The sequence below is a fragment of the Cucumis sativus genome, chromosome 5 (assembly GCF_000004075.3).
Source record: "Cucumis sativus cultivar 9930 chromosome 5, Cucumber_9930_V3, whole genome shotgun sequence".
Classification (NCBI taxonomy): Eukaryota; Viridiplantae; Streptophyta; class Magnoliopsida; order Cucurbitales; family Cucurbitaceae; genus Cucumis; species Cucumis sativus.
Genome location: NC_026659.2, coordinates 29,828,500 through 29,854,963, shown reverse-complemented (window position 1 = coordinate 29,854,963; position 26,464 = coordinate 29,828,500). Strand labels below are relative to the sequence as shown.

Sequence of the window (26,464 nt, the reverse complement as noted above, 5' to 3'; positions counted from 1 at the left end):
ATGTAAAAATTCAATGTAAAAATAACATGCTTTTTACTCTTAACTTTAACCTTAATCTTTGTAACTTATGTATTTCCTCCTCCAGAATAGAAAATAGAATGAAAAATTTCTATATATTCAATTTTAGTGATAGGTCGACATTATTTTGTTATATTTGCCACTTTTCTAGAATGATGTCACATATGTTAATACTTTAAACCTAATTGCTATTTTTGCAATTGTCATTTTGAATTTTAGCCATGTTTACTTTCTTGTAAATGTGTAATGACCGTATGAAAAGTGTGCTTTCATTGTTTACATTTATTGTTGTTTATAAATATTTTAGTTTATTTTAAAGAAAGGATCATTATGTAATCGTCAAAACAAAACCACTCAAAATATTTTTTTATATATAAAATGTAAATATTTGAGAAAAGGTTGTATTTTTGAGCAATATTAAAGGAAAAAAAGAGGACAAAAATGATATATATGAAGACAAAAAGGTATATATATAATGAAGGGAAAGAGAGTGAATAGAGGGGTTTGACCAAAGAGGGATGAATTGGGGAATTTAGACCAATGGGCAATGGGGTTGTGTTTGTTTGGACCCATACACATTTCCTTTTGTCTTCTTGCTCCTTCCTTTGCCCCCTTACTACTATTTCTTCTCTTTTTTCTATTCCCTTTTCCATTCTTTTTTATTCACAATAAATAAATACCATCCACACTTTTTTACTTTCTTTCATTTTTAAAATTCCTGAGTTTATAGAATACTTCCTTTTCAAAATTACATATAATTAAAATATAATGTCAATCATGTTCACTTCAATTGAAGGATTCTCTACTTCTCCTTCTAGTCTTCACTAATTGTTCCACCATGTGTACCTTTCATTTACCTATAGACTCAATCTCTTGTCATACTTTTTGACCAATGATTTCATTATAAGTCATTTGTTATAACTATCATATATCATAAAAAAAATTGATTTTGATTTAGGAAGAGTAAGATGAACTAATTTTACGTGCCTATTAGATTTTGATTCAATTAAAAGTGTTGGCCATGTAACTTTTTAGAAATATATTAATAAAATGAACATTACGCAAAAGTATGTTACATATTTGGTTATTTCAAAAATCACTTTCAAAACAATTTTTTAAAAAGGATTTTAATTAAGTAGTTATTTGTCCTCGAGAAGATATATGTCATTTAATGATTATGACATTACTTGTAAAATCACTTTAGGATGGACGTATACCATGTAATAACTTAGTGCTATTTGTTCATATAATTGATATATCACAACTATTAAAGAGATCTCTTCAATATAATGCATTAGTTTGATATTTGTCTTCTCCTTTTTGTTTTTTCTTTCCTATATGCTCTATAATTTTTTTCTTCCAAGTCTTAAGTTTAAAATGCGTTGTAAACCATGATTAGTTTTGATATGATTTATTAAAGTTTGCAAAATATAAGATTGTCTAAGGTTTGATATTTCAAAATACTAAACAAAAGGACTACAATTATTTGTGGATCTTTTATAGCAACATACCTGTCTTTTAGTTATCAATTATTATTTAAAAAAAAAACATACATTTTTAATCACTTTAAGTGATCTTTTTAACTCTAGTAGTCTCTGAATTTCTAAATGTTACAATCTTACTTTTGAAAGTTCAAGTTTTATTTTAATTTGTTCTCCATGTTTCAATATTTTATATTTTCCTAAATACTCGCTTTTTAAGGGTTAATATATTAAAATTAGTTTTAAAACATCGTTAATTCATAGTTAAACCTACAACTTTTTGGATTAAAAAATGATATTTATCTATTATTATTCCAAAAAAGAAAAAGAAAAGGAAAAACCCCAAAGAAACAAAGAGACAGACCCAGGTTGGTTGTGTTCCACTTTGATGACAATGGACATGAGAAACAATGACAATAATCAATGTGGAATTCAACACAAGAAACCAACCACAACTTCACATTTTTCCCCCAAGAAAGATATCCACTTGGATTTATATCAATATGTGCTATTCCTAATTTGTTTCCAAACAAAGGAAAATGATAAAAAGCCAACCAAAGGGAAAAAGTGTGTGAAAATATATAATTACTATTAAAGGAAGCAAATAGTTTTACATTGTCAAGCAAACAATGACAAATGAAAGCGTTCATGACTAAGGAGATGCTCTTGAACAAAAAAAAAAAAAAAAAACAGTGTGCTCCAAAGTATGGAATGAACTTTAGGAATAAGATTAACTTGGCCCAAAAGCAAACTAGCTCCAGATTGATCTTATCGGTTTGTGCACTTCATGTATGATTCAATCCAACGCGATCCTCAAATGGAGAAGTAATTGAGTACTTTAGCCTAAAACCAAACCACCAAGTAACGTGTTTATGTTGTAATGAATCTCATAACAGAAAAATAAGAGTATGAGAGCTACGGAGAAACCCTAATTAAAGAGAGAAGGTTTAGGCCATTCAAGCCCGTAAATAAAGTAACAAAAGAGGTAAGTTTGACTCTTTACTAGTAATATAGTATCAAAGTGCGAGTTGTCGTCTATACCATATTAATGTACAGTTCTTTTATTATTTTCTAGGTGATCTTCCTTCCAAATACAAATTTAATTACCCATTGTTGCCACATTGAAGGTCAAGTCATTTTACCTATTTAAATCTTAACCATCAAATTTATTTAACAAACGATTTTAGAAGTTCATCCACCGAAATAAGAAACAAAGTTTAGTTATAGGTAGTTTTTCTAATGAAAAGTTGTGGAGTTTAGAACGGCGTACAATTTACTTTTTTTTTTTTTTACAAAACCATTTTCTTTATCTCTTTTTTAAAAATAGTATATAAAAATATCACTATTTTTTATAATTCTTTATCCTAGCCTATTATAAATTTTCTTTTCACGTTTTCATAATTTAAATTTCTTATTATTAATATAAGTCAAAGTTAATGATATTTTGACGATAAATTTGTTATTTTTCGTCAATGTTGATAAAATATAATAAAAAAATTATCTTCAATATCGATGAACAAACTAAAATACATCCTTAATGAAAATCTATAAACTTGAATTAGACAAACTATTAACTACAATTTAAAATTTGATAGACGCGTTAAACCAATTTACGTAAAAGCATTTTTTCAAACATATGTTCTCCCTAAAACTTTAATTTCTGTGGTGTTTGTGCTAGAACGGGGTGGGCAAAAAGGTGCTTAATAATGAATTAGTTGACCCATTGATTCTAACTTTTACCATTATTAGACCCTTATATCACCACTAATACAAATTTTCAATAAAAATATTTATTAGTCTTTATCTTTTAATATCTACCATAAATTTTAATCATTCATACAAGTAAGTTAAAAGGGTAATTATTTATTTGCATAACAGTTTCTATAGGGTTATATCATCACCAACAAATCTAACATAGGCTCATAGTTCCCTTAATTATTTTATAACTCAAATAATACCAATATCGGTAGTCTCCATTTCTTACTTATTTTTAACTGAATTATAACAAGATTTCTAAATATACCACTAAATTACAAATAAATTTTATTATATGGGTACTAGTTTATTTTAGGAGGGATGTATTGAATATAAATTTGTTTCATATTTCTAGACTCTCTATTTTGAAAAATGGACCACCACCACTCATTAAGTTGTTTCATATGAATTTACGTGGATTCCTCTTCTTTTCTAGTGGTTATCAAAAAGTATATCTATCAATAATATTTCCTAAGATTTTTTTTAACCTTTTACTATCATTTTATTCTATTTTTTAAAAATAAATTATATATTTTTATTTGATTCAATTTTGTCAACTAAGTAATGATTTCTTGAGACAATCTTCTTTTTTTTCCCATTTAATTGCTTTAAAAAACTATCATAACTTTCGTATACTTTTTTGGCAATTCAAATTCTTAACGCGTCCTCTACAATCTAAACTCTCATTTTAATATTTCTTTTTTCCTTTTCTTTTGTTTTATACTCCCATCACTAACTTTATGGTGCGTAATAATTATAACAATTATAACAAGTAATTAATAACAGTAGTTATTATTTTTAAATATGTTATTTTTGTAAATTTAAAAAATGTTGTAACATTAATTTTATTATCATAATTTTTCTTTTTTTTACAAAAAGTCCCATTAAGGAACATAGTAATAAGTTTGATTTTTTAAAAAAAATATTAATAAAAATGTCAACTTTCAAAAACTTTCTTAATCGTATAATTTTACTAATCATTTAATAATAACAGCTAGTCAAATTTAACATATAGTTTAATTGATATATAATGACTTTAAATAAAACTTACGTAACAATAATTCAAATCAATTTAGAATCCAACTCGCAACTTTTACATCTAACTCAAATCTTTCTATTATATTTCTCCTTTAAAAAAATGATGTTAGCTCAAACAAAAAAGGTGAGCTTATGCTCAATTAACTTTTAGGCCCAACAATTAAACTTGAGCTTGGGCTAAAGCTAGTCCTGATTTTCATCATTGGAATAAACCCTAGATTTGAACCACTTTAATTGCTTGACTCTATTGTTTTGATTGTGACCAAAAATAAAATAAAACACTTTGAAATTTGTAGTTCTTTCATTCATTCATTTGTAAAACTCAATAATTCTTAATTCGATTTTACCTCTTTTAAAACTACTCTCAAATATGAAGTTCATATATGATTTTCGTATTTTGGGAGGAGAAGAAAAGGAAAAAGTAGTGTGCATTTTGAAAATGATGATGTTAAAATGGGCCTACGTTTTAACGACCTTATGGTTTCAAATTTTGAAATTGGAAGAATAGAGCCTTAACAAACCGCGCTCTAAAAATTTAACAATAAAGAAATAAAATGCCGAAAGTACATTTCCAGATTTAATTTTATTTAACAAATTATTTTTCACATGGGTCCCACCCCCCAAATTTCCTTCTTTCTTGCGCGCCTTTGAAAACTAAGCATCTCAATCGCTCACGTCGAAGGTTCCCTCCAAACGCTGTCGTTTTCTCTTTAAACGCCGTCGTTTTTTCAGCCCCCCTTCCTTCCTCTTAACCGAAACCGCTCCCCCGCCGAAATGCTCCCCAAACTACCATAGGAATCCCACCCCCCTCCCTCCTGCATCTAACCAAATTCAAATCTCAAAGCCATTGCAATGACAACAGATTCCATTTCATAGCTGAAGTTTTTAGTTCAGTTGAGTTGTGTTTCAGTTTCAGTTGATCTTTCAGTTCTTGCTCCAAATTTTTATTTATTCAGCCATGGATGACGAACGCCAGGTACTATTCATTCACTTCCGCATTTTTTGTTTCTTTAATCGGATTACCTTCATTCAACGCATCATCTTTTCTTTGTTTTTGGAGCTTTGGAAGTATCGGTATCTTCTTTGTTTTTGTACTGGAAAACATTATTACGTTTTTCGTTATTTGATTCTTTTTTACTGTTTTCAGAAAATGATGGCTCTCAAAACGGCTTATGCTGATATAATCTTGAACACGGTGAAGGAGGCTGCGGCTCGTGTAATGGTATCCGAGCGTAAAGTGCTTTGTCTCCAGCAGGATCTTTCTTCTGTCAAGGATGAGGCACTCAGGATGCTCCTTCGCTTGAAGAACATGATCGATTCCAAGGTAAATTTTGTTCTAATACTATCTTAACTTTCGTCTTTTCTACTTTTTGATTCCTTCTCAAAATTGATTGATTGATTATGGCAGCGTAAATTGCTGCGTATTTGGGATGTTTATCATTGTGTTTGCTTCTTACGGCTTGATGAGTAGCTGTGCTTTTCTACATTGTAATAGTTCTGCAAAATTTTACTATAGAATGACATGTTCTTCATGTTCATTTCTTGTACGTATTACACAATGGTTATTTGGCTGCTTGGGTTGTGTATAAGGCAATGTTATAAATATATAAGTTCCCAACTGAATGTATAAAGGGGAGTACCTTTATTAGCCAGCAACATATTCGAATCCAAATAGTGATACTGTATGATATTCTCAATGGAGTTTTAACTACGGACAAAAGTATTAGCTAGATTTGAATTTCTCATTATTGCCTTCGACAATTCAATTGATATTTTTGTTGCATGTATCTCTAATTTATTGAATGCTATATTGGGATCTTTATTTATGTTGTTATTTTTCATTATATCCTAGATGGGTGGGTTAGACACTTTTTTCCCATTTATAATGACCTCTGCGTTTAAGTTTTGCTTGTGAGTTCGTTTGAGGTTTTATGGGGACATTTGAGTTTTATCTAGCCCCTGGAGGACTAGAACCATCAGTGGATACGAGTACTTCAAGTTAATGGCATCTGAAACAGAACGCAATTGGATACTTTTTGGATTATCCTTCTCGTAATTAAATTTCCTAGCTTTGGAATTACTGTACCTAACAATATTCAGCAAAGAGCAAACCCTTTGTTGAAGGTGATCTGAAATTTTATGATTGCTTGATTATCGTTTCTTGCAAATGGTTAGAGTTTTAACTTCTACATATGATTTAAGGCTCTTTCCCAATTGTAAATTTGATTGATAGTCTGAGACATTCCGTCACTAAGATATGACTTTAATTATTTGCATTAGTTTACTTGAAAAGTTAAACTAATTTCATGGAAGTGTAGTCATCATTTGTTTTATTATGTCAAGTTCTGTATTAAATGTTGCTTAACAAGATGTTAAAACAAGTCGGGATTCATAAAGATTAAGAGTTTGATGTTAGCTGACAAATGGAATTTGAACTTTCGTCAAGCAAATAAATTTGTGAAACAGGAGTCTTATGTATCTCAAACAAAAATAATAAAAATAAAATAATAATTATGATAATAACAAAACCTGGGAGCTGGGAGTAGATAGAATTTCCTCCCACCCAAAAGAAAGTTACGTAATCAAAGTTTTCCATTCATGAGAGGCTGTTTCTACAAAAACATTTCTTGCTCTTTGAACACCGCTTCAAAAGGAATCCACTGAGGTCGTTCTATCTTTAAAAATATTACATAATACACTTCGATTAGTTTGTTAAAGTTGTTTAGCAACAAAGCCCCTTCGTATTGGTTATCTTTCTGTTATACATAGGTTTATTCTGTCCCACTGATGCTTAATGAGTTATGTAAGAGTTTTTTTATTCTCTTTTCAAATAGGATAAAGTAGCTCTCACCGCACAGTTTTAAAAAATTTTGGCTTTGCCATTAAACACCTTTCCTCCTACACTCGACACAAGCCAGAGATCCACCTTTTTCGGAATATAACTACACCGAAGTACCAAACCTTTTGAACAAAAAGGGCAAGGGAGAAAAATCATCGGTGTCTCAGCCTCCTTAAGACAAAAGCAGCAGATAGAAAGAGATAAATCCCAACTTAGGAACTACCTTTGTAAGTTTCCAGCAGTATGACGGTTTCTATAAAAAAGGGACCAAATGAAAATTTCACTTTCTTTGCGACTTTCAAACTTCTATAAGTGACCTACCAATGCAAACCTCTCTTGGTTTATTACTGTGGTGGCCATTTCCAATCACTGAATTTATTATAGTTGGAACTTGGAATATGGGCAGAAATATCATCACTACTGTAGTAGCCATTTCTAACTGTTTTTTCTTATTTCATCCAAATGGGCATACCATTCTCCTTTGCAGATGCATGAAGCAGAAATAACGTCATTATGCCAGAGGAGAAAAGTTGAAGAGCTTGAAGCAAAACTTCACAAGGCAGAGGATGTGATAACAGATCTTAGAATGCAGTTGAAAGAGGCAAAAAACCAGTTGGAGAAGGAAAAGAAAGACAAAATGCAGCCAATGGAAGGAAAGATTATGAATAAAATTACTTTCTCCAGTCGGTCTACCCTTGAGCCGGATTCTTCCCGTCCTTCCTCACCAGAACTGCAAACAGTGTCTTCTAATTTAAATAGCACGAAGATGGAACAGATTGCTCAAGCAATGTACAATAGTGTGCCAAGGTCTATCGATCACTTATCTGCTTCTCACGTTGACATAATTCATTCTCATGATTCTGACTCTACCTCCACAGTACTGAGAATCAAGGAGCATAGGTTATCTAGTAAGAGGTGCCCCCAGAGAATTCGTTCGCTAGAAAGGAATTTCCTGGATTATGGTTTACCTCTAGGTATTGATGTAAAAGATAGCCAGGTCCTTGAGGGAAAGGAACCTTTAGTAAAAAGAAGGAACAAGGAGGAAAGAGGCCTCTCTATCAGAACTGGAAAGACCGATATAAAAAAGAATTGTCATGGTGCTGTGTTAAAGAGATCCGTAAAGCTCCATTCATTAAGAAACACGTCTCAATTTGGAAAATGTAAAACAGGCACTTGCAGGTTGCATGCTAGTCAACTCACGAAACCTCATCATCCATCATGCATCATTTCCATTTGCAAGCCACAATTGAAAGATGGTGACGTGAGATCTGATAAGAGTGAATATCGACCACCTCTGATGGTTGGTAGTGGAAAGGTGACACTAAGTTCTCGTTCGCCGGAGGAGCATAAAATTGTCAGTTACAAAGATGCAAGTTGGGATTCTATTCAAGAGCAACCAAAAGGAAACATGAAAACAGGGAATTTAAATGGTCACTCTCCCGATCAGCCTATCAATCCTTGCGATAAGTCTTTTGTCCTATCTCCATGTAGTACTTCCATTAATCTAGTTAATGATAATAGGAAATCTGGTGAAGATCATTTCAACATAACTAAGCATCAAAGGAAGATGAAGAAATTAACCTGCTTGGATCCAGAACTCGCATCAACAGAAAGTTATATTGATTCTTTATCAGTTCTCCCTAGTGTTACTGCCAGTGTTAAGGTCAATAAATCCAAAGTCCTCGAGAATGCAGCACACAGTAAGAAAGATTTGACTGCATTGACGGTGAAACAGGATAGTGGTGGAATTAGGAATTTGATTTTTCCAAGTTCTAAGTCGAACTCTGAAATGAATCCTGATACAAAATGCGAGCAAATATGTGAAGTTACAAACTATTCTCCTTGCCAAGTAGACAAGAAAATGATTCTTAGATGTACAAGGCAAAGAAAACGCAAGAGGGAAGCAATAGACATTTCTGATGAAAATATTTCTCCAGGAAAGAGCAATGCAAAAAGTTTGCGTGAGAAACTAAAGTTTGAGCCTGAGTTTGAGAGGTCTAACTTGATCGGAGAATCGACGAGGGAGAGTCGACAGTTGTCTCAAGTTGCTCGTCAGGTTTCTTACACATTCTCCCTTTTCAATTTTGAACGTGTGATGAACTGATATAGGATGTTGAGACTTTATCTAGTAGTTGCTCTGGCTTGCATTATTTGGAGGCTTTTTGGATTGACTAGAGAAAAAAAATCTAAAAAATGTTGTTTTAAAAGCGTTTCAAAGTTATTTTTAGTATTTATCGAACTTCAATTTAACTTTTTTTTAAAATTAAACTCTTGGAAGATAATCGAAACACACCTTTAAGTTTTAGAGTTAAGTTTTCAACGTTCGACTAGAAAATTTTAATGTGAAATTTGAAGCAAAAAGATTTCCTTTTCCACTTTTTCGCACTATAATTTTAGTAAGACTACTATTGATTATGTTCCTTGCAATTTCCATGATCTTTATAGAACACTTGCACAAGCACTTAATGAATTTCTGTCCTTACTTTCTCATCATTTGGTTGGTTAAAATCTTAAGTGCATTGTTTCAAATAGCTAACTTTTTACCTTTTTATTTTTTCCGGCAGCTCGTATCCTTGTCTAGAAAAAGATGGGAGTAATAATGGTGATTTCTTTTCATCCTTCAACACCATCAGAACCTAGATAATGATTGGGAATCAAGCACGTCAGCCCTCCTGTGAGTTGTTCTTCAGAATTTTCTTTTCCAAAAAAATCCACTTGATTGGTGTTTAGATTCATTTAATGAGAGAGAGAGAGAGAGAGAGAGAGAGATGAATAGATCATTCTGTGCAGTTTTTTACTTGTGTCTTCTTCACATAGTTTATGGCTAAATATTTATTTAGTTTAATTTATAGAAACATGAATCAATAACAAAAAGAAGATAGGAGGATTGAGGAGTAGTAATTAATTATTAGCTTCAACGTGTTGATTATGTAAAAATGAAACAAGTAGGGTCCATTTTGTGATGATACATGTAACACAAGATGTGTTGAAGTAAGCATGCCTTTGAATTTATATGTCTACCTTTTCTTTTTCCTTTCTTATTTTTGAATTGATGTTTCTTCATCATTGGCATTGACATTGACATTACATTGCTTCTCTGACTGATGAAAGCTGAGACTTTTTAGCGCTAAAAGGAAAGAAAATGAGATCTTTTGCACCTGATTATCCCTTTCCAAGACATTGGATTCTCTCCTCCCAATATTTTATTTCGTTCTTCTTTGATTCAAATAGATTTCTTTAAGCATATATCCATTTTCTACCAGGCAATTTCAAACTAAAAAAAATTAGATTTGAAAAGCTTATTTTTGTTTTAGAACTTAACTGGAAATTCAATATTTCTTATATCTTTTTACTACTAGTATGAAAATCATGTCAACACCACTTAGTTAAGCTCACTTTGATGAATTTAAATGTTGCTTAAACTAAAGAAAACAAAAATCATAAGATAAATTGAGAAGAAACAAAGATAAATTTCAAAAGCAAAAAAAAACACATTAGCTTAAGTTTTATGTTCAAATCCTTGCAATGACGTTTTTTTTCTAGTTCAGGTTAATTTTTTTTTTCGTGTTAAAGTTCAGTTTCATTCACTTGCCTTGTTTGCTTTTATACCAAATCCCCAACAAAAAGTTCAATTTTATTCGCACTACGACAAAGGTGTCGTAAAGAATGGATTATACATTAGCCATAATGAGAAAAGACTCATGTTTGTTGCTATGATGATGTTTTGTAAGAAGGCCAAAGCTTCAAGTTACCCTAATATTACTCATCTCATTGAAATTTCTCAAAAACAAAGCTTGAAAAGGCTAAAGTGAACCTTTTCAAGATGCAATGAAACATTTTTTCTTTTAAAATGCTGAGAACATAATTCAATGCTTAAGATTACAAGAGTGATATTTTGCATTTTTCACTATAACTATATGGGTCAATTCCTTGTGACGTAAGGATGACAACTAATAAAATAACCCAACACTTTTTAGAAATTAAGAAAAAAAAATTCTTCTTGCTGAATACAATTACATACAGAATAGTAATCTAAAATCCTATTTGAGTTATTTATTTATTTTATATTTGTGGGTGTTTGGAAAAAATTTACATCCACCTCAACTATTCTTATTGAACAACCGGACTAACTCTACAACATTTAGGTATGTGAAAAACTTATGAATAATTAACTCATAAGTAGGTAGATATGAGTTCAATTTATAATATCTACTTATGAATTAATTTTTCATAAGTTTGAGAACTTAGAGGTGTGACCGATTTCCAACAAAGTTAAAAAAAAGTAGCATTATAAAACTTTGATAGAATGAAAGAAATAGAGCACGCCAGGCCCCAACAATGAAACATTTGAACAAATCTTAGCACCACCTTCCCAACTTCAAAAACCTTTTCCTAACTTGAATCAAAGCAATCATAAACAAACCAAGAAAAAGTTTTTTTTTTTTTTTTTAAAAAAAAGAAAAGGCAATGGCAATGGCAGTGAAAAATTGCAGGCTTTAACATCTCTGTCTTCTTGTCTTCCCCAGCAACTGCACCTTTGTCCCCTTAGATATCATTAAAGCCTGCTTCCATTGTTGGCCCCACTCTCATCTCACAACCCACCAAAAAACAATACTCAATTCCTCTATATAAACCCACCGAAATTTTGGGAGTTTAACTTGAAGCAAACCCATTTAAAAAAATTTGTGAGTAATTTCATCAAACATGTGGAGGACAGAAGAAATTAACAGAGAATTAAAGCAAGGAGGAGAGTTTGAAGATAAAGATTCTATAAGGAATGCTTTGTTATCAGCTGGAACAGCATTGTTAATGGCAACTTGCTTGAAGAAATTAGCTGTTGTTATGTTCTTGGTTGAGCAATGGCGGATCTGGGTTTTCCTTGTTTTAAACCTTATTCTTGTTGCAATTTTCTTCACTTCAAATCCTGCAAATCCTGCAAATTACAGTGAAACCCAAAAACAAGAGACAAGTGGTAAAACAAAGCTGAAGAAGATTGAAAAGAGAGAGTTGGAGGAGGCTAAGAAAGAAGAAGATAAAACAAAGCAGAAGAAGATTGAAAACAGAGAGATCAAAGAGGCTATAAAAGAAGAAGATGAAATCAAAGAAGAAGATGAAATTGAAGAAGAAGAAGAAGAAGAAATAGAGTTATCAAAAGAGGAATTGAATGAAAGAGTTGAAGCTTTCATTGTAATGTTCAAGAAGCAATTGATTTCAGATGCAAGAAAAGGAGGAAACAGATTCAGCTATAATCATAATTATGATAAGAATAAGAGGAAGAATAGTCAATAGCCAAAGCCAAAAATCTGTTTGGCCCAACAGATATGAGGATGTTGTTCCCATTGTTTCTCTTTTGTTTCTTCAATCAGTTTCAAGAGCTTCAAAATATGTAATCTCCAAACCATAAATTTTCAAATATACCATCATTTTTGTATAAATTCAAACTTTTTTTCTTTCCACTCTCTTTCTTTTTGATATATATAATCAAAGAACAAAAGAGTACAATCTATTGATTAAGAGAATTTAATATGTTCCTACCAAAAGAAACTATCTTACCTTCTCCTACTTTTATCTTATCCAACCTCTCTACATATTTATTTGATAAATTATTTTAAATGCAATTCTTTTTTTAAACGAATTTGCGAATATCGCAAACTACTATAGATCAAGTTATATAAACACAAACGGCCACGTATCTTCGTTTATCCTTGACAGAGTATCACATTTTGTAAATATTTTGTTCGTGTTAGTTATGATATAATCTATGATGGATTCATTTCTTTAATCCGATTTACTTCACATGAATGAGAATGATTTTTATATATATATATATATTGATAGTGGTTAATAAATTATATGAATAGATACATTGATTTAACACGCCATCAATTTTGAAACATTTTATTTTAGTGAAATCTCGTTAGATTATTCAAAACTCGTGTTAGTCTCATTCTTATCTCTTATTTTTTTTACGTTGTCATTCAAAAGAACGTATAATTTTCTAGTTTTTCATCCATTACTTACAACTACCATATTTTTTTCTTAAATATTTGTTTTTGTTTATTTACTAATTGAAAACTAAACTTTTTATTGTTATTTAGTAAACCAGATTATCAATGCAAACATAACTCATCTTTTAACGACAGTTTTAAAATTTGAGGTTCGATCTCCTAGACTATATATTTTTAGAAAGAAAAGTAACGAAGAATAACATCAATAGTACAAATTACCTAAAAACTAAGATTCTAATAATTATCACAGCTCACTCAATACAGTGTTTTTACTATTAACTTTCTATTACAAACTGTTTTTATTATTAACTTTCTATTGCAAAAGTTTGTTTATATTTATTTGAAAAACTTAAAATAAATGTTATGAAATTTAAAAATAAAAATTACATTCGTGATTATCCATAAATAAATTAACCTAATTGTTAAAATTAGCTCTAAAATCTGTAAAAAAAAATTATCATAAGCAAACAAATTTCCATAAAAGCTAAATGTCAATGTGTACAGTTCATCTCTATCTCTTCCAAGAGGGAGAAAAAGAGAGTTTAATCTTTAGACAAATTGCAAAATCATCCTTTTAAAATTTTGAAATTATAAGTTGAGTTCTCAAAGCTATTCGAATTTTAAAATTACACTTACAAAATTACATAGTTGTATAAACGGGATAATTATATAAATTAAAGGATTCAATTTAATTTTTACAATTATTGTATGTTTTTAGATCAAATTTCAATATATATTTTTAGAAGTTTAGGAGTGTATTTATCATTTTTTTTTAAGTCTAAGGGGTATAATTGCAACTACCATTATAGATGGTTTTTGCAATTTGTGCTTATTCTTCTTTTATTTTTTTTAAAGAATATTACTTTTTTAGTCCCTAAGTATAAAACAATATGTCGGTTTGGAACTAAATTTTAATTCGAAGTATATCCCTCAAATCCTTTAAAAGTATGTTCAAAAGATTCATTGAATATCTTTATACTTATAATTAAAATAATTATATGAAATTTTAAATGAAAAGAATAAATTTTAAACGTAACATAATTTTAAAAACTATTGAAGTATGATGGTTGAACCTTTTTAAAATCTAAGGCTAAAAAAGTTCATCTTAAAATTTTAGGATCTGTTTGGTAACTTTCTCGTTTTCTATTTCTTGTTTTATGTTTTAGTTTTGGTTTCGTGTTCCTTCTTTTTTTAGAATAAGGAACAAGAATGTGTTTATAATTGTTTATATTTCTTGTTTCTTAAAAAAAAAAAACAGAAACAGAAAATGTGCTTAATAACTGTTTCTTGTTTCCTAATTTTCTTTGAAATTTATTTTTTGTTTTATTCGCATTTAATTCAATTAAACATCAAACAAAAATATATGTCCTCCACTAAACATAAAAGAATAAAATTATCAAACCTAGATAATAAGGTCTTTTTGTAGTCTTATGGAGAACAAGATGCACATTGAGATCTGAAGAAAAAAGTCGACGAGAGAAAGACAAAAACCCACCACGAAGAGGAGAACCAAAACCCACGACAAAGAGGAAGACGGAAACTCACGGTTGAAACACATATTCGACAAAAACCTACAAGTTCGGCGAAAACACAATTCACGCAAAGAGGAAGAGAAAATCTTAGATCCAGTGAAGAAGAAGATGTCGTGTAAAGGAAGACGATGAAAGGCGAACAGGAAGACAACGAAGATGATGGTTATTTAGGAAAGACGATGGAGATAAGAGGAAGAAAAAAAGGAATAGCAAAAGGATTGAAAAGAAGAAAAAAGAAACCAATAAAATAAACTGAGAAAAAGAAAAGAAAACCAATAAAAATAAGTAAGAAACGAGAATAATGAGAAAAACTATTTTTTCTTATTCCTATAATTTATTATAAAATGAGAAACGTTTCTATTTTTTTAAAAACGAGAAATAAAAAATGTTACCAAACACCTCTAAAAAAATAAAAATAAACAAAAACGTTAAGGATCGAATGAGTATAAAAGGAGAATTTATTGTCTTTTGTTTTATTTTATATTATTATTATTGCAATTTCGATGATAAGGACTGTTAAGTGAAAGCACAGAATTTTGAGGGGGTTTTACGTAATATCAGGAATTTATAGGGGGCGAGTGCCACGCTGGCAATCGTTTTTCTTGTTGGTTTCTTAGTTTTTATTTTTTTCTTCAAACCAAAAAAGTAAAAGGAAAAAGAAAAAAGAAAAAATAATCCCGTCTTCTTAATCTTCATCTTCATCCAACAGAAAATCCAAACCCTAGAGAGATAATTTTTTTCATTTCTCTTTTCACCAATTCAATTTGGTGAGAAGGATGAAGAATTAACAAAGAAATCATTTGTATTCCGTTCGAAGAAATTGAAAAATGTGTATGAAGAAGAGTACCTGATTTTGGTGAAATCCGTCAAACCTACTGTAGAATTGATTCTTCTGTGATCTCATTCCGTTTGATCGGATTCCTTCCACTTTGAGAATCTGAATTCCATTATTCAAGAATCGAGACTAGTGATTTGTTTCTTCTGAAATCCGTTAATGGTTTCCAATCCAGATCTCGTCTTATATTCCTGCATTGCAAGAGGAACTATAATCCTCGCTGAATTCACAAGAGAACCAAATCTCGATGACTTACCTTTCAGATGTATCGAGAAAACTCCTCCTCATCACTCCATCTTCTCTCACACCATTAGAAACAGAGCATACACCTTTTTGATCGAAGGTTCTTTTGTTTATTTCGGAATCTTCCATGAAGACCTTAACAAATCCGAGGTTTCTGGTTTCTTAAACCGCTTAAAGCGTGATTTCGAGGTGTTTCTCGAAAGCGAATCGCTCAAGGGTTTTGAAAACTTCACTTCTCACTGTTTTCAATCGCACTTCGATTCGAGTTTCCGGCATCTCCTGGGGTTGAATCTGAACAAAACATCGTCCAACGGATTGAAGGGAAGTCAGAGATCGAGCTTGGACTCAAGTTTAAGAAAGCAAATACCATTGGTTTCCAAGTTTTCAAATCCGGGTAGCTTAATGAAGAAGAAGAAGAAGGTGACTGGGGATGGTAATTGGGATGGAGGGAAGTATGGAATGGATGATTCTGTGGATCTGTATGATGATAACAATGGTTTATGCAGTAGAGATATTACATTGCTGATGCAGAAGCATGGTTCTCATAATAGTGAGCGTCAAAAAGCAAAGCAAGTATGGAGAAAACATGTATGGGTTGTTTTATCCATTGATTTGTTTGTATGTTTGGTTTTGTTTGGCATATGGCTTTGGGTTTGCAGGGGATTTCAGTGCATTGAAAGCTGAAAATGCCTGAGCTTTTCGATGAATTTCAATCCTTGATTGGCAGACAATGATGATATTTCACTACAACAAGGGTTGAAATTCAACATCAATTGTATGATTCATGTAAGCTTCAAGTTTGTATATTTTTATTTGCTCTGCTCATAATCTTTTCTGGGTTTCTCTAATTTTTCGTTTTCTTTCTCTACATTTTGTGTATCATTCTCTAAAAGACAATACCTATTCAATGGAATTTGGTTTATCCAAATGGGAATAATCTTTGTTTCGGTCATTCCACAAACCTTCAATCAGAATCTGAAATTGGGATATAACCTTGCTTAACCATTAATTCAACTAGGGCTGTTCAAAACCCAAAAGTTGATACTTTTTTCATTTTTCGTTCTAGTTGACTCATCCAACCCCAATTACATACCCCTGTTGAAATGTTTTCATATATATTTGTCTTTGATCAATGCTTTTCTTTCAGGATTTTTTGGATCTATATATCTTATGCCATAACGATTATGGATATATTATATTCAATATTTGAATTTTAAGTAATTTTAGTTATTTGGTAAATTGAAGTATTTAAACTTGTTCAAATCTTTCGAATAGCCAACAAATTTCGAGTCAAAATCCCTCCAAATCAACTTTTGTACATTCTCAAATACAAATTAAGAGTTCATATCCACATGTCATTATCAAATTAACTTGAAGGGCAGGAAAGTCAAAATAGCATTTAAGTTCAAGGGCATTTTAGGAATAAGTTATGATTGGATGTTGACCTGCATTCAAGGAAGAATTTATCTGATTTGTTAGATCATCAATGGAGTGGTGGTTAAAGGTTTCAAACAAATTCCCATTCATAAAAAATAAAAAAATAACAATATTAGTAGGTTACCACATGAACTGTTAAAATAATTAATGATAACGTGACAAATAGGTATTATTATATAGTACAATTGGGCTGGAAGATTCCAATAAATAAGTTTTTTTAAATACTTGCCAGTAAATTTGCTTGAACAAGATCGTCAAAAAGTACTTTCAACCTACTTAGTAATAAACTGTACTTTCAACCTCACATGAACAAGAGTATTCCATTACACATGTATATCAATATATACATGATGTTCATCCTAACCACAAGGAGTCAGCTTCTTATTCCCTGCACCTCGAGGATTATCGTCTTTCCAGTCGTCCCATGCTCGAGCCTTTTCTTGAGCAGCGTCGTCGTCTTCGTCTTCATCTTCTACACTGGGCCCAGGCTTTCGAGTGTTGTCCTTATGCCATGCGGAGTTTGCTTCTTCAATGTACTTGGCAGTCCTCTCTTGCCATTTGTTCATCATTTCCATCTCTCTCAGCCCAGCCTCCTCAATGCTCATGGTTGGCAACCTATGCACACAAGATCCAACCCATAAATAAAGTGCACAATTTCTTTTTCTTACCCGACACTTAAGTTACAATATTATTTAGGTCTCTGTACTTTTAGTTTTGGTTTACTTTGGTTCTTGTTTTTGTTTTTTGGTCCTCAAACTTTAAGAAAGATATCATTTTGAACCCCTAAAAATGAAAATGAAAGATCAAAGTTGTCACATCCACCATCTTGTCATTAATCAAAGTTGATAACCAATCCAATGAACGTTTTATGAAACTACAAGGACCCAAATGAACTAAAAGTACAGGACCATTATTTTTCCTAAAAATAAACACATTTTTGGAAAAAAAAAAAAAAAAAGAGCTCAGTTAACATTTTCGTTCATAAACAGCAGACAGGGTACAAAAGAATAGAAAATCTAGTCAGATTGACAGTATAACATACAAGAACAAATACGTACCTAAAGCCAGGTTGGAAAACCTGTGCAGCCAACCTCTCCCTCTCGCTTGTAAGGGGTCCATTTACAAGACTTGCTGGTCCAAATATCATGGGCTGATGTTTGTGTTCATGTGCTTGAGAGACATTTGCTCTTCCTTCTAAGACATCCTGAGCAAATGTTGCACAAGTGATAGGTGGTGATGGTTTGGTATATCGAGCTCTTACAACACCATCACGATGCCAAGCTTCTGCTCTTTTCATACGATCATCAAGAATCTCTCTAGAAAAGTTCTTGTTCCCATCCTGAGAAATATAAAAAAGAACAATTACTCTTAGACTTCAACTTCAATCGAGTATGCTCTGAGAATGAACTCCCTAACTAGCTAGCCAAGCACATCCGTGACAAAACATTTTTTCTCTAGTTAAATAACCAAGTTCAAAAAACATGAAGGGAGGGAGTACATTTAATTTAACACATCATACGCCAGTTAGCAATATAGAGTGAATGCACAAGCACTGCATGAAACCCCTTGAAAATGCTTCCATTAAGTTTGAAGAATGGTTTCCTGTTTCTACCTTTTCTTCTTTTTCCTTAATGGAAGAGAGCATCTCCTCCTCCTTTTTCAGCATCTCTAGCAAATCAAAGGCCTGAATATATAGCATTTCAAGAAAGTCTGAGTACAATCCTAGAGGGTAACAACTTGAAGATGTAAAATAATTCTGCATAACCTAACCTTGCAGATTGCCAAATTGATGGTCGTAAGCCAAGCCTGTAGACAAAAAAGAAAGAAACTTAGTGGACGACTGACAAAAGCATAAAAAAAACTCTATCACCTGCATCAAACACTGGCCTAAGGCCCAAAAGTCTAACTGCACAAATTTCTGAGTGAGAAAGAGTATTCCACTCAGTAGGTGCACCACTTAGCATGCATAAGACATATTGAGGTTTCGTTGAGTTCTAAGAATTTCTTTCTTAACATTGTTAGAAATCAACAAATAATGTAAAGATTAATACATAAATATAGGTGGTTCACTAACAATTCAAGGCATTCCAACAGACATAGTGGAATAGCAAAGATGGAAAGAATTGCAATCTGATATTCCATGAGATATAGCCAGGATGCAGCTAAGGTTGAAAGATATAAAAGAACCATCGGTATTGTTATTGTATAACTTTTCTTCTTATTTTTAGATTAAGTGAGGCCACAGTGTATTGCTATTCGTTACAACTTCCATCAATTTTTCTAGCCAAATTTGATGCATCTCATAGCCTGAAACAGGCAATGTGACAGAAAACAGAGAGAAATGAGAGATTACTGCTAATATAATTTCACAACTAACCTCACGTTCTTCTTCTCCATCATCGTCCAGCACATCCTCCTCTCCTGCCTCTATAGGAGCAGACAATGCAGATGCTTTGCTTGAACGTCCACGGCGCTCTTTTCGCTCCTTTATCTCATGTAGCTTTGATTCAGCAGCCTTTTGACGTTTGAACCTTGCAATCTAGAAACAAATTTTCGAAAATAAGTGCATGTCAACTGCAATAACATCTACAAATTATATCTAATATTTTGCAAGAAATGAACTACATTATCAATAATTTAATTCTCTACTCACTATCTACCTTGCAGACAATAATCTCAAAATGTGATGTGAGCATACTTACTTTTCGAGCCCTTCGATCTGCAAGTGAATTTCCTTCAGTGAATGTTTGAAGTTCCTCTTGTGGCACCAGTTCCATAGTTTCACAAAATGATATGAACTCCTAGAGAAATGCCAAATATTCAAGTTCCAAAATTAACGATGAAGCTTCAAAATAATAGACTGAATTTAACCATTTAACCAAACAGAATTCATTTTACCCTTAAATAAAAACTTCCAATATTATTGAGCTAAAATTGTAGACTGCACCCACCTTTAATTTCGCCTGGGAAGCCCTAAGGAGAGGAATCCGGTCATCTTGTACAATCTTCTCAGTCAACTCAGCAAGATAAAATGGCACCTGCAGGAAGCAACTATCAGAGTTTGATAAAATATTTGGATTTTCTCGTGACTGCAGAAAAGGCCATAAAAACTATCTACTTGAAACAAATATCATTCAAAAATCAAAATTACTCAAACTGATAGATCTGAAGCAAAACAAAGTTTGAGGGAATATAAATACATTATTCGAAAGACCATTTTGTAATCCAAACACTACTAGCAATGAAATTATAAGCAATGGAGAAAATAAATTGGCTAGGAGTTGCATAACTTACTTCTTTCTTCATATTTATTTAATTTTTGCATAAAGAAATTTTTTATCTGAAAAATACTGGCGAAAATCTAGTTGCTCTACGATTAGAAATTTATGTGGTACTTGCTCCCTAACGTTTGACTCCCACAGGTTATCACTAGTCTGATACATTGATAACTTCCAATGCAAGGTTGATAAGGGACAGAAGCACAAAGAAAGGGTCAACTCCAATCTCTGAGTTCTTTGAGAAATTTGAGAAGATGGAAATACATAAGAAATGTCAGGAAGGCTGGTACTACAATGTTTTTGAGGTTTCTGTTTAGGCTTTCGATGAAACAATGGTATTGTATCTTTCTGCTCTTTATCACTTAAACAAAATGGAGCGCCAACATGAAAAGCAGATGCTTGATCCCTAGTTCCCTCGAATTTTTTAACTACTTTTTCTGTTCAGTTACTAAGACCTTATTTGATAAGCAACTTAAACTTATAAACACTACTTTTACCTATAGATATATACATACATACATATTTTTCTTTTTTGTTATCTACGTCCTAATATTGTTTTCCAGATCCAAGAAAGCTTTAGAAAACTAAATAATAATCAATTACTAAAAAAACTTGGAATTTGGCTGAGAATTAAAATGTGATGTTGAAATCACAGTAAAAACAAACACAATTAAAAAACAGAAACTAAAAACTAAATCCTCATCGAACAAGACTGTAAAGAAACCACAAAAAAAAAAAAAAAAAAAAAAAATCAAATCAAAACTTACCAGAATATATTTAAGATTTCCGGTACTGATATCCTCCTTAGTCTCATTAGCTGAGAACAATCCCAGCTTCCCAATCATGTCCTCACACTTCCGTAATGCCTCACAACCCTTCCTCACAGCATCCTAAATTTTCCAAAACAAAAAATGAAATATAAAACCTCAAAAATCTAGAAACCAAAAGAAATCTTAATATAAAGAACACTAAGGTCCGAAAAGGGTACCTGATCCAAAGCAGACTCAGTTGCAGCGTTATGAATTTTCCTCCCTTGTTCAAAAATTGAAGGCAGAGGCAGGTCCTCCATTTTAGTATAATCGGGAAGAAAGAAACCCTAATAGGCGGCTAAAAAAGGGTTTAAAACAAATTCACATGAAAAATTCAGATATCGGAAATCGAAACCCTAAGTTTCGTCGATCAGAAATGGGAAAAACGAAGTTGAAGTGTGAATCGATGAGACTTTGAGAATTAATTATGGGGAGAAAGATCAGAAAATAGAAGAACGGCGATCGGAATTTGATTGTAAAGAGCCGCCGTTGGGCCGTACGGTAATGTTAGGGTCTTAAAGGATTCGGTGTTGACACGTTCACACACTGTGGACTTCGTCAAGACCTTCCCACGTCAGCAAATTACAAACCGACTTGTCCTAAACTAGAAAGGACTTCAACTTTCTAGAATCCAATTTGGCATGGGCCTTGAGCCCAATTATGGGAAGATTCATATATAATCAGCCCAATAAAACAACTTGTAATGAGACATTCTGGAAACCAAGGTGGGTGGACTTCCGCCCAATGATGAAAAAAATCATAAATACTGGCCCAAAACATCTTGTAAGAGGCTTTTATGGAAACCAACGTGTTGTGGGCCTTGGGCCCAACGTAATTGTTTGCTTTTTATTTTTCACTTTTATTATATTTTACTAAAAGGGAAATAGGTTGAATAACTATCATCCATCTATATATAAAAGGAACTATAAGCGTTACATCTCCATTTTACCTTTATATGTTTTTATATTCCTAGTTTTCTCTTTGTTACGACTATTTGAGTCGAGGTGGTTACACGTGAAGTGATGTAATATTTTATGTATGGACATGATTCACATTCGAACTCTCTCTATATTAAATATTTGAACAAACAACGTGTCTTTTACCCTACAGCTACTAAAATTGAATGGTTATTATACGACGAAGTGATATATCTTTTTTCATATGGATGTGCTTTAGAACATAAACATAAAATATTGCGGTCTAATTGTTTTGACATATATTTGAAACGTCCACTACGTGCCTCATTATATTACAACTAAATGTTGGGTTAAAATGGTTACACAATAAAGTATAGTAATATATCAATTCGTATATAGATGTAGTTTTAGATAATAAATATGAAACGTTACAATTTAATAATTTCTCTTTTCTTCCTCTTCAAAAACTATTTCATTAATTAGAATATTTTAAAACCTTTTACTACTGTGTATTTGAAGTGTATGGCTGGTAACAATAAAAAATGAAGTGGTAGTGAAAGTTACAGAGTTGAGTACCTTTTTTGGTATGACATTTTTCACTCGGAGTAAAAAGTTTTTTACTTTATTCTAAATGGGTAAGGATTTATTATTTAAAATAATTATTATACCAACTAAATTTGTCCACTTTTCCTTCAACAAAATTTATAAGCCAAAATTTTGATTTTAGTAATATAATATTTTGATCCATTTGAAAACAATGATATAATATAGCTTACTTTCGTAGAAAAATTATAAAACCATAACGTTCCAATTACTTGAAATTCTTCGTTAAAACGAAGGAAAAGAACTAACAATTAGCTTACAACTTCAAAAACAAATTAGGTCATGCTTTTGCTTATTTGACATCCGACTTGAATTATGCATTTCTTGTTAGGTATTTTGCCCATCATTCTTGATGAAGAGGTTAGTTTGTCATAATTGTTTTTCTTTGCTTTTTGTTGATTTTTTGTCAAAAAAAAAACTTAATTAGGTCTAATAATACATTCTTTTCTAACTCAATCTTTTTATATCATATTGTACTTCTTATCACTGTTTAAGATTTTCTTTATACACATGATTTTCCTTTAATAATTAAAGCTTTGTGGTTCTAATCTAGAAGGTCGGCTAAGACGAACGATCGAGCTAACCAACAAAACAGATATCTCTCACAATCAGTGTATTGCGTTATTCAACGTGCTGCAATGCTTAAGTCAATATCACGATTAAAGTGGTAACGAACTAAGCACACCCTTGAATCAAAGTATACTTTGTTTGGAGAGTGAACTTTCACATCTATAGTACCAAGTTCCATATGGTACACTTGTAAGCACTTGTACATAGGGCCAAAGGTGTAAAGAGGATCGACTAATCTCATGGGTGTCATTATGACCAACAAACCCTACTCACAATCTCTTTACCTCTTTAAGAATAATCAACTGCCACTTCGTCGTCTTGGCAGTATGGCTCTCTAAGTGGTTCTTTATCCAACGTCACATCAAGCCAAATCAACCCCATGACAATAATATTTCCAATCATCATCCAAAATGTCTTTGGACACATTTTCTTATATTGATTACCTATGTTATGAAATGAGTTAATCTTTTTCCCTCGTTAATCGATTCTCCTCCCATGTGTACTTTTTTTTTTATCCTTATTCTTATATTATTCTTGAAAGTCAAGTCTTTGTCATGGTGCAAAGAATGGGACACTAAAAATAGAAAGAGAATGGAAATTGAAATACCAAATTAAAACAAAACATAAATATGAGAGGTGGATAAAAGTGAAAGGGAAGAAAATATATGCTAAGTACAAGAAAAGATGCTCAATAACAACACACATCCTTGGGGAATGAGAAGAGAAGTGACAATGGGGAGGAGAATGAAGGGAGGAGGGGGTGCCTTTTTAAAGGGCACAATGCCATGAACTTAAAGACTGCGATAAGATAGATTCTTTTTATTGTACATAAAAGAAGAAAGTGGTGGAAACACTTCATTGAATTAAAGATAGAACGATGCATAGGACTCCACCACTTTTTCTAGCTAGGGCAAGACTACCTAATTCACTAAAGCCATATTATAACCTACATCATTTCTAGGGCCCCCCTCGTCCTGCTTGGTGTTTGGTGGAGATGAGGTTTTGTAAAAGAACTGTTTTTGAATGAGATGGGAATCTTCATTTTGAAATTGGGATGATGATAGAGACATTGAGAATTTCTTTTTCTTCCTCTTGATTTTAGGACAGAGACGAGGAATGTGTTGTTAGTTTGATTATTCTTAAACTTTGAACTTGTAAGTTTAATATCATATCAACAATGTAACACTTTTTATGGTGAACGATATTGATCTTCACATATATCTTTAAAATTGCATGATATTGTTTACTTTGGATCTAAATTACCTTCATGGCTTTGCTTTTGCTTTCAAACCAAAAACCCTAAGGACCACCAAAAATCTTTCCACGAATAGTCATTCATTTCTTCTACCTTACACAAGTCTAACTCATTTTCACTTGAGCTAGTGACCTACATTTGTGGCTCTAATATATCTTTATTTGTCGAAGGATTCCGTTGATAGTTAAATAAGGGAGATGAAGACTTTGCTTTTTGCTTTACCCAAAAAAACCTTATACCAATGAAAATAGTTGTCATCACTAGCTTATATACATGTATTCATCCTTTTATCTAACTTATGTGAGACTTTGGTCCATTTTCAACAAAAATTAGCGGTATTTTTTGCTCCTTTGAGCTTTTGTTTGCATAATGAAGTTAAAAAGAAAAAAAAGATTGTACTACTGTATTATTTATTGGTAATTCAATTCAGTGAAATACACTTACGTCTAGGGAGGCTTCGTTCAATAAAGAAGAATGTTCACGAGAATATATAATACGAATTACAAGTATGCAACTTATCTCTTTCAAAGGTTATCTTGGTAAGTGACAAGGTTAATTAAGTTAACATGATCACTTAAGTTACCATTGAGTAGTTGATACTTGATTGACTCTCCTTAATAGACGAACCAAGAGAGTTTACACATTTTGGAAGGAAATAGAGAAACTTATTTTTAAAAAAAGAAAAAAAAAAACTATTTCCCAAAGCTTAAGAAAAAAAAAAAGCATAGCCACCTGAAAGAATAAAGTAAAGGGGAAAATAGATCCTTAAAGGAAAATCCCATATCCAAAAAAATATTGACAACAAAAGAGGAAGGGGGGGAGTTTGTGGGTGGTTAAATCACTTCATTCTTTTATGCCTTATAAAATTTTAAAAATCAAAAATCAAAATAGGAATTATTGTAAACAGCTACTATATATATATATATATATATATATATATATATATTATTGTGTGTTGAAATTAGGGGCCACACATTGTTGAAGATAGTTGTTTTTGATATCATATTTGTGTAAATGTGTATTCTCTTTTCAACTCCTAATTCCTTTGAAAGCTATTTGCCTTCACCTCCCACACATTCCATATATCCCAACTCTACATCCAATCTTTATCAAACTAATTCAATAATAATATATTATCAATAATTAATCACTATAAAATTTTGTTTTAAACGGTAAAATAATTTATAAATAAAGCAGAATTTTACTTTCTATAACTAATAGATCGAGATAGATCCAAATACACACATGTCAGTGTCTATATGGGTCTAGGATAAAAAATAAAGTTTTGATATATTTGTAAATAAGTTAGCTCTTTTTGTTGGATTTGAAAACAACCATAATATTTATTTGTGTGTTATATCCCTTTACGTTAAATAAATAAGTAGTCATTTTTCTTGATTATATGTTAAGAAATGAAGTTATACTTCAAAAAAAAAATAGTAAAAGAAAATTATGATAATAAGACTCACGTAGACATTTCCTAAATTGTAAAAGTAGCATATTTAAAAGTTGATAACTCTATAATTATCATTTGATAGCCCTATGATTATGATTTGATAGTCGTATGATATTACTAATTTTGTCATATTTGCAATATATAAAAAACCAGATATCATGTTTGAAAAGTCTTATTCTATCGACGCCAAAATGGATTGGAATTTGTAGGATTCTCTTTTGATTCTCAATTTTAGAAAGAAAAACAAAAAAGTCTTGAGAGATCTCCTCTGGCAATACTATTTTATTTTTGTCTTAATTTTTTTTTGTATTATTAACATTAATATTCCATAAATATAAGTATTCTTTTTAAAAAAATTCCATTAGAATAATATAGGAAGAATAAATGAAG

General features: G+C 31.6%; 4 protein-coding genes and 1 long non-coding RNA gene across 6 annotated transcripts; 3 read left to right on the top strand and 2 right to left on the bottom strand.

Moving 5' to 3' along the window:
- The first annotated feature begins 4,952 nt into the window (after positions 1–4,952).
- On the top strand, positions 4,953–10,170 carry LOC105435605. 2 transcript variants are annotated; one of them, XM_011657678.2, is made up of 4 exons: positions 4,953–5,268; positions 5,440–5,616; positions 7,619–9,187; positions 9,696–10,170. In XM_011657678.2, exons 1-4 carry the CDS (start codon positions 5,251–5,253, stop codon positions 9,726–9,728), a joined length of 1,797 nt encoding a protein of 598 aa, XP_011655980.1. In that variant the 5' UTR covers positions 4,953–5,250; the 3' UTR covers positions 9,729–10,170. The 2 variants fall into 2 exon arrangements, with proteins under 2 accessions (XP_011655980.1, XP_031742026.1); XM_031886166.1 differs by lacking the exon at positions 4,953–5,268 and having other exon boundaries at positions 5,490–5,616; positions 5,701–9,187.
- LOC116404021 lies at positions 8,494–9,477 on the bottom strand. The gene is made up of 3 exons (XR_004216957.1): positions 9,134–9,477; positions 8,713–8,927; positions 8,494–8,635 (listed from the first exon to the last, which is right to left on the bottom strand). It is a non-coding gene; the product is annotated as an uncharacterized LOC116404021 (long non-coding RNA).
- Positions 10,171–11,236: 1,066 nt separating the features above from the next.
- On the top strand, positions 11,237–12,587 carry LOC105435604. The gene has a single exon (XM_011657677.2). It carries the CDS (start codon positions 11,836–11,838, stop codon positions 12,418–12,420), a length of 585 nt encoding a protein of 194 aa, XP_011655979.1. The 5' UTR covers positions 11,237–11,835; the 3' UTR covers positions 12,421–12,587.
- A 2,714-nt stretch (positions 12,588–15,301) lies between these two features.
- On the top strand, positions 15,302–16,701 carry LOC101209145 (phytolongin Phyl2.1). The gene has a single exon (XM_004148629.3). It carries the CDS (start codon positions 15,666–15,668, stop codon positions 16,431–16,433), a length of 768 nt encoding a protein of 255 aa, XP_004148677.1. The 5' UTR covers positions 15,302–15,665; the 3' UTR covers positions 16,434–16,701.
- Positions 16,702–17,314: 613 nt separating this feature from the next.
- LOC101208902 (PP2A regulatory subunit TAP46) lies at positions 17,315–21,791 on the bottom strand. The gene is made up of 9 exons (XM_004148628.3): positions 21,453–21,791; positions 21,232–21,354; positions 20,138–20,224; positions 19,889–19,987; positions 19,564–19,725; positions 18,957–18,992; positions 18,799–18,870; positions 18,245–18,525; positions 17,315–17,801 (listed from the first exon to the last, which is right to left on the bottom strand). Exons 1-9 carry the CDS (start codon positions 21,531–21,533, stop codon positions 17,546–17,548), a joined length of 1,197 nt encoding a protein of 398 aa, XP_004148676.1. The 5' UTR covers positions 21,534–21,791; the 3' UTR covers positions 17,315–17,545.
- Positions 21,792–26,464: the final 4,673 nt, after the last annotated feature.

What these genes read in the sequence shown, in the direction of transcription:
- LOC105435605 (XM_011657678.2), top strand. An exon ending in AGAACATGATCGATTCCAAG is followed by an intron (nt 5,617 to 7,618) that starts GTAAATTTTGTT and finishes TCTCCTTTGCAG; the next exon opens with ATGCATGAAGCAGAAATAAC. An exon ending in TGTCTCAAGTTGCTCGTCAG is followed by an intron (nt 9,188 to 9,695) that starts GTTTCTTACACA and finishes TTTTTCCGGCAG; the next exon opens with CTCGTATCCTTGTCTAGAAA.
- LOC105435604 (XM_011657677.2), top strand. Translation starts at nt 11,836, where the DNA reads ATGTGGAGGACAGAAGAAATTAACAGAGAATTAAAGCAAGGAGGAGAG.
- LOC101209145 (XM_004148629.3), top strand. Translation starts at nt 15,666, where the DNA reads ATGGTTTCCAATCCAGATCTCGTCTTATATTCCTGCATTGCAAGAGGA.
- LOC101208902 (XM_004148628.3), bottom strand. Translation starts at nt 21,533, where the DNA reads ATGGAGGACCTGCCTCTGCCTTCAATTTTTGAACAAGGGAGGAAAATT. An exon ending in TCAATTTGGCAATCTGCAAG is followed by an intron (nt 18,871 to 18,956) that starts GTTAGGTTATGC and finishes CTATATATTCAG; the next exon opens with GCCTTTGATTTGCTAGAGAT. An exon ending in GTTTTCCAACCTGGCTTTAG is followed by an intron (nt 17,802 to 18,244) that starts GTACGTATTTGT and finishes TTGTGTGCATAG; the next exon opens with GTTGCCAACCATGAGCATTG.